This window comes from Myotis brandtii, unplaced genomic scaffold (assembly GCF_000412655.1).
Source record: "Myotis brandtii unplaced genomic scaffold, ASM41265v1 scaffold138, whole genome shotgun sequence".
Classification (NCBI taxonomy): Eukaryota; Metazoa; Chordata; class Mammalia; order Chiroptera; family Vespertilionidae; genus Myotis; species Myotis brandtii.
Window position 1 is genome coordinate 1,639,117 of NW_005354915.1, and position 7,729 is coordinate 1,646,845.

The 7,729-nt window shown below is 52.5% G+C and overlaps 1 protein-coding gene across 1 annotated transcript in view; it reads left to right on the forward strand.

Annotated features, from left to right (window-relative positions):
- The window catches only part of SAMM50 (SAMM50 sorting and assembly machinery component), a 19,790-nt gene that overhangs the window by 10,330 nt on the left and 1,731 nt on the right, over positions 1–7,729 (forward strand). The window contains exons 10-14 of the mRNA XM_014535131.1: positions 638–724; positions 886–956; positions 2,384–2,451; positions 6,505–6,651; positions 7,309–7,450. Of these exons, the coding sequence (XP_014390617.1) occupies positions 638–724; positions 886–956; positions 2,384–2,451; positions 6,505–6,651; positions 7,309–7,450 (515 nt within the window). The remainder of the gene's footprint in view (positions 1–637; positions 725–885; positions 957–2,383; positions 2,452–6,504; positions 6,652–7,308; positions 7,451–7,729) is intronic.

A 7,729-nucleotide genomic window follows, 5' to 3' on the forward strand; every position in this document is an offset into this window, starting at 1 on the left:
CGGCGCTGCGGCGCTGCGGCTCTGTCCTGATCGCAGGGTCGGAGCAGCTGGCAGTCGGCTTCTGTGGGAAATGTGCAAGACCCTGATGGTGTTTGCTTTTAATCCTCACCCGAGGGTATTTTTTCCATTGATTTTTAAAGAAAGTGGAAGGGTGGAGGGAGGAGAGGAGAGAGAGAAACATCGATGTGAGAGGAACACATCGATTAATTGCCTCCTGCACGTGCCCCAGGCAGGGCTGGGGATCGAACCTGTAACCGAGGTACGTGCTCTTGACCGGGAATCAAACCCAAGACCCGTTGGTGTGCAGGCTGACCCTCTAACCACTGGGCTAAATCGGCCAGTGCCCGGCTGATGTTTTTTCAAACACCGATTTGGCCAAGCAGCGGTATCACCCATTGCAGGCTCTGTGATGAGACAGTCACACACCCGTGCTTTCCTCTCACATGGGATCGGCAGCTCCAGCTGCTCAGGGTGTTTGATGTCTGTCTGTCAGGCCCTGCACCGCGTGGCACGGCTTCTGGGAGACAGTGGTCTGTCTCTAACGATGCAGAGCCGCACAGTACGGGGCGCTGCGGGGGGTGGTTTAGCGGCCTGTGCAGCACGCCTGCTCCTCTTTGACCTGTGGCTTCGCCCCCAGGAGCTGGCCGGCTACACCGGAGGGGACGTGAACTTCATAAAAGAAGATTTTGAGCTTCAGTTGAATAAGCAGCTTGCGTTTGACTCAGTGAGTCTCTGGGCAGATGTTGTCGCGCCTTCTTATCCCTCGTGCTCGGCCCTCGGGCTCGATCTTCCCCCGTCCCAGGGCTGAAGGATCGCGGGCAAGTGTAACTGTTCTCTTGAAAAGGGGAGCGGCAGGGAAACAGTGGTTTGCTTATGTCTCACTAGGTCGTCTCAGCCTCTCTCTGGGGCGGGATGCTGGTCCCCATTGGAGACAAACCATCGAGTATCGCCGACAGGTGAGCGGGGGAGGGATCCTGGGCATGGCACGTGTTTTCCTGCCGCTCTTCTGGGCTGGTTTCTGTAAGGCGTTTCAGAGACGTTTAGGAGAGCGAATATTTCCAGTTTTACTTTAGTTTTTATGTTTCAGTGAGTTTCAAAATACCCAGCATACCTCCTATTTAACATTTTGCCTTTTTGGGGGAGGGAGTTAACTTTGTGATATTAAAGAACTTGTATTTTCTCTTGAGTAGGAAAGGAAATAGTTGATACACGTGGCTGAAATATAAAAATAGAGAGACATTTAAGGAGGTAAAGATACAGTCCTGCTCAGTGGAGTTTACATTTGGGACGCCTTCCTTTTTTTCTGTTTTTTGTGGATGTGAGTTTATACATGTTAATGTATATACTCATTTGTTGGTTGTTGACATATATTATATGTTGTGTATAGATTTGTGTTCTCCCTGTTTTCATAAAAGTTTGTATGTTTTTTTAAAATTCTCACACGAGGATTTTTTTCCCATTGATTTTCTTTAGAGAGTGGAAGGTGGGGAGGGGGAGAGGGGAAGAGAGAGAAATGTCAGCGTGAGAGAGACATATCAGTGGCTGCCTCCAGTTAACATCCCAACCCGGGATCGAACCTGCAGCCCTTTGGTATGTGGGCCGACGCTCTAACCACTAACCAAACCGGCCAGCACTAAAAAAGTTTTAAAGAAATTATAGCATATATACCATTCCCCAAGTCATGAGAAGTTTTTCATAAGCAGCATTGTAATGCTTCTTTACTTGCACATGAACGACACTGTGAAGAATGTGATTTTGTAAATGACTTTTGTTCACTTTGTTTTCTGAGAAGAGATTCCTAAATGTGGAAATACGTCTCCACGGCCTAGGAACGTTTTCCTGCTGCTGAGGCAGAGCCGGCCTTTCAGAAGCTGGTGCTAGCGGCTGCGCTCTGGCCAGCAGCGGGTGCCGTTGTCCTGGCTGCTGGGAAAGGCTCCGCCTGTTCTCCAGGGCCAGAAGCTCCTTCAGCCTTGCATGAGCTTAACCTAGCCTTTTGGCTGGCTGTTTGGAAGCATAAAAGCTTTTAATTTCTAAACTCTGGGACCTAACATTTCACCTCCACATGGCACAGAATATAATTCACAGAAATACATTTAGAAGTGTTGGAAGATTCATGTGCAAGGGTGCCCATTGTAGCCTTGTTGAGGATAGCAAAAGTTCTAGAACTGCCAGCAGGGGGCTATTACATGCCAGCACGGCCATGGGGAAGAAGACGTGGAAGTATGAAAGGAATGGGATTAGATGGTTATGAAATCCACCGTCGCTGCGCACCCGCCCGGGGCTGAAGTGTTCTCCCCGCGCCCGCGCCAGCTCACTGTGCGCCTCCTGCACGGTCCTGTGCGACGTTCCGCCGGCTTCCCCTGATGGCTGCGTTCCCTTCCAGGTTTTACCTCGGGGGACCCACGAGCGTGCGCGGCTTCAGCATGCACAGCGTCGGGCCGCAGAGTGAAGGTCTGTCTTCCCCAAGCCCCACCCTCAGCTTTGAAAGGATGTGTTTGTTTAAACCACCACAATAGTAGGTGTCACCACCAACACAGCGCCTACCACCCGGCAGGCCTGGGAAGATACTTGTTAAGGGAATTGTAGGAAATATATCCAAGCAAAAATACAGCGCAGTGAGTGACCTGTCATCCCACTTCCTGGTGATGACGTGTGTGAGTGTTTGCTGTGTAGATGTGTTATTTTGTGTACATACTGTTGTGTAACCCTGTTTCTCCCACCAATAACAATAATGAAGATTTTTATAAGAATATTTACTTTATCACTTTAAATGACTCTCTATTTCATCTTGTTGACATATTATTTTTTTTTAAATATGTTTTTATTGATTTTAGAGAAAGGAAGGGAGAGGGAGAGAGAGATAGAAACATCATGATGAGAGAGAATCATTGATCGGCTGCCTCTTGCATGCCCCCTACTGGGGATCGAGCCCACAGCCTGGGCATGTGCCCTTGACCGGAATCGAACCCAGGACCCTTCAGTCCGCAGGTCGACGCTCTATCCACTGAGCCGAACTGGCTAGGGCAGACATACTATAATTTTTAAAAATATATATTTTTATTGATATCAGAGAGGAAGGGAGATGGAGAGAGAGATAGAAACATCAGTGATGAGAGAGAATCATTGATTGGCTGCCTCCTGCACACCCCCTACTGGGGAATCCAGCCTGAAACCCAGGCATGTGTCCTGACGGGGAATCGAACCGTGACCTCCTGGTTCATAGGTCGACGCTCAACCACTGAGCTACACCGGCCAGGTGACATACTGTAGTTTTTAAAATCAATGGACGTTATTGTTGAGAGCAGTTTCAGGTTTAAAGAAAAACTGAGCAGAAAGCACAGCGTTCCTGTGGCCTGCCGTGCGCCTCTGTTGCTAACGTGCACTGCTGTGCTGCACTGTTGTCGTCATTGCTGAGCCGGTGCGGCGCGTTAGCACCCGCTACGTCCCGTGGCGCACGTTAGGTTCACGCCATGCCTTCGACAGGTGCACAGGTCCCTAGAGCAGCCTCACCGCCCACACGCCCACCGTGCTCCCTGCTCAGCCCTCCACCTGCCCAGCCCTGGCAACCGCTGAACTTGTGACTGTCTCCGTCGTTTTGCCTTTTCCAGAAAGTCACGTAGTTGGAATCGTACAGTGTGAAGCCTTTGAAGGCTGCCTCTGACTAAGTGGCATTTACTGTTCCTCTGAGTCTGTTTATAGCTTGATTGCTCAGATGTTTCTATCACCAAATAAGGTTCCATAAATAATTTTACAAATAACGTTCCAGTACACCAGTTTGCTATCCACTCCCCTATTGGAGGACATCTTGGCTGGCGTCAGGGCATCCGGTTTTGGGCAGTTAGGAGCAAAGCTGATGAAATTTTCACGTGCAGGTTTCTGTTTGGACATAGGTTTCAGTTCGTTTGGGTCAATGCCAAGGAGCACAATTGCTGAGTCACAGGGAAGAGTCGGGCGACTGTCTTCGCAGGGGCCGCACCACGTTGCACTCCCACCGCAGTGGACAGAGATAAGAACTTACACTTTAGTAGCATTTGTGTTTGGCTCGGGTGCACAGCGTGGTGGCGAGACAGTCACATGCTTTCCAGTGCCCGCCTGGCGCCTCCATAGTTGTTACAGTGTCATTGTCATGGCTGCACACTTCATCTGCTGGCCACACCAACATCTTCTAAACAGGCCAAGTGTTAGACATGGAAACGGTTCTTTTTCCTGTGATTGTGAAGCAGTGACGCAGTGAGTACGGGCCAGTCTTCGTGCTCCTCTGTAACTTACTTCATCGTCTAACGTGGAAGTGGAGCTCTGGGTGGCAGGACTGTGTGTGGAGGCGTGTTGCCTGCATGTTGCTCTGAGACGTGAGAGAGTTTTGGTGCCTGAGCCTCTGGCACTTGACATTGTGTCAGGTCTCTCCACACGTCATGATAAACTTCGAAAACATCACTCAGTGGGCGCATTTATTCCATTTTAAAATATTCTGACCCGATTTTTCTGTTTTTTAATATCTTTGTTGCTTCGATTTTATATTTTATAAATAATGAGGGCCCATGCACAGACTTTTGTACAAAATGCAGATGATCCCTTTTCACTTATTTTTGGAGTGCTTTCTCAGCGTGTCATTTTCTTAGAAAAGTAACAGTTTACGGGTAGTTTTATTTTATTTTTCATTATAAGTGAGCACTGTGAGTGCGTCTATGAAAGTGTAGGAGTCGTACACTGGCCTGAAAGTTATACACAGTGAGATTCCACTCAGTTAGCTGTCAGGCAGCCCATTGGTAAATTCTGTGGTCAAGAAGTAAATTGTCCTCACTTTTCATGAAAGCAGTTTGACAGTATGTATCAAGAGCCTAAAGTCTATATGTGCAGGGACTTTTAATAACGTGCCCCCCCCCCCCAACTGAAAACTGGAAACCCAGGTGCCGTCGATAGAACGAGACGGTGAAGAGTGGAATGGCCACACGTGGACTGTTTCTCAGCCGTGAGGGCGAGCGTCTCAGTCTCTGGCTGCCTCAGGGCAGCACGAGCCTTAGGAGCGGCACCACGAGGAGCCTGGCCCAGAGGTCGTGCATGGTGGCCCTTATGTGAGGGGGCGTCAGGCTACCCGACCTGTGCAGTGAGGCCAGGGCAGCTCTCACTTCAGCAGGCCTGGCGGGTGGGACTGAGAACAGGGCCCGCGAGGGGCTGCCCACGCCTGTTGCTCCTTCCAGGTGCTCCTTTCGTGGTGTGTCCGTGTGTGGAAACTAGGGCTGTACGCTCAGGATGTATGTATTTGTCTACATGTACATGTGTGTGCAAGGAAACACATCACAGGTTCCTGTGCACTACCAAGAAATTAGACACCAACAGGCCGTGGGTGAGGAATAGATGAGCGTGTGCGGTGCCGCAGGTGACTCCTCAGACCAGCCTCACCTGGTCACGGAGCAGGAGGGGTCAGAGGAAAGCTCATTGCAGCACAGGAGCTAAGGAAGCAGGCGGCACGGAAAGCTCCCTATGTGATTGGGAATGGCTCACATTTTACTTTCTTATTTATGGTTGCTTACCGCCCACTGGGTGAAAGGCAGGGCGTAGTGGTTATCTCTGAGCAGAAGTGAAAGTTTCTCCTTCCCACCCCTGTGCTATCAGGTTCCCACCCGCCTCTCACGTTATGATCAGATGGAGAGAGGCCGTGGCTGGGAAATGGAGCGAGCACGGGGCCTCATGCTCTTTGTCCTGCCTGTTCCCTAGAGCCTCAGTGAGGAGGGGACGCAGGAGCCGAGTCTCCACGTCGTCCAGCAGCTCATTCCGGGCCAATCTCGGAGGCAGCCGTCTCTCCTTGTTCAAGGTTTATCGTTTCGTATCAAAGGTCCTAAGACCATTTACAAAGGTTTTTTGCAACAACATGTAAACATTTCAGGGTGGTGTTTTCTTGTCACTTTCATGCGATGGCTGTTTGTAGTTGAAATGGAGCAGGTAGCGGTTGTCAGAACCCGAGGGGCAGGCACCCGGAGTCATGAGCCCTCACCAAGGAGCCCTTCTCTCGTGTGGCGCTGGGTGCTGCCTCCACCGTGAGTGGCAGAGGCTGTGCCTGTGGATTCGCAGCGCGGGCAGCGGGTCCGGAGGGTGCAGAGACACGTTCATTTGTCTCCATGTGGAGTTTTTGCAAAATGCCGCCTGTCACGTGCCAGACGCAGGTGGTGGCAATGGGCGCTTAGGGGACGGTGAGTCCCAGGAGGCCTCACTTTGTTTAATGCTGGAGGTGCTTGCGGCCCCGGTGAGCCTGTTTTATTTCGGGCACTTCACAGGGATGCTGTGTGTCTGACTTCGCTGCTTTCTAAGCAGCGTTGGCATTTTTCTTGCTAAGGCAGAGTGCGAAGTCAGCGGGACAAAGCTTATCCACAGAGAGGCCGGCAGCCTTGGCGTCGGGAGCAGCCAGGCCGGAGGCTGTGCGCATGCACGCAGCACACCCCTGCTCACGGGAACTGTGGCCCGGGCCTCTTACACTGTGTGACCTTGTCTCTGCACCCTGCCTTGCAGGAGACTACCTGGGCGGAGAGGCGTACTGGGCCGGCGGCCTGCACTTGTACACCCCCTTACCTTTCCGGCCCGGCCAGGGCGGCTTCGGCGAGCTCTTCAGAACACACTTCTTCCTCAACGCAGGCAACCTCTGCAACCTCAACTACGGTAAGCTGGGCTCAGGCACTGATGTTCGCAAGCACAGTGCCAGCTAGGTGTCTGTCTAGATCACACAGTCTTTAAATTTTAGGGCTGTGCCTTCCTTAAAAAACTCATACGACACCTGACACTGTGTGCAGAGTAACGTCTCTGGTTGAGTGAGTGGGTCGCACATGGAATACCCCCCTCAAATGCTGTCTTGCAAAGACACATCGATGCATTTGCCCAGCAGACATGCCTGGCGCCCCTTCCCCCTGCCGGTCGGTGAGGCCATGACTGGGTCCCGTTCTTATGGAGCTCAGGGCGAGGGGAGACCCCGGGGGCATATCCAGCCGGGGGGACGTCAGAGGTGTCCAGCGCTGCATGCAGCACAGGCCCTCAGCCTGGTGTCTGGAGGGGGCGTGCCCAGGTGCTCAGGGGCGGGGGCGTGCCATTCTGGCAAAGGGACAGAATGTGCCGGGCCCAGAGGATGGAGAAGCCTGGCTCTGGGACAGGGAGAAGTGTGGTCCCACGCCCTCTCCATCCGGGTCCTATCCGCGTCTCCTGACTATCCAGGCCTGGCTTTGAACGTGGCCGGAGGGCACAGAGCGAGCGAGCGAGCGAGGCTGGCCCGGGATGGTGTGAAGGGCAGGGCCACACCGTGGTCACCCCTCCTTCTCCTTTCAGGGGAGGGCCCCAACGCCCACCTTCGCAAGCTGGCCGAGTGCATCCGCTGGTCCTACGGCGCGGGCATCGTGCTGCGGCTGGGCAACATCGCCCGGCTGGAGCTCAACTACTGCGTGCCCATGGGCGTGCAGGCGGGGGACAGGTAGGTGCCGCGAGTTCTCAGTCACTGCCCCTCCTCTGTCTTGGACGTGTGAGTCGTCTCATTGGCCTTTGAGATTCAAGATTTAGGAGAAGTTGAAGAGGTAGCAAGAGATTGAAAGTATACATGTTTTCCTCCATTGTTTTTTTTCTGTCTTGTTGGGAGGGAAATATGTGACGTGTCCCCACCTCACACGCTTGCACTTGCTGCTGCCGCGTGGTGGAGCTCCTCAGCTCGGCATCGGGCTGGCGAGGCCACGGGGGCTGGCAAGGCCACAGGAGC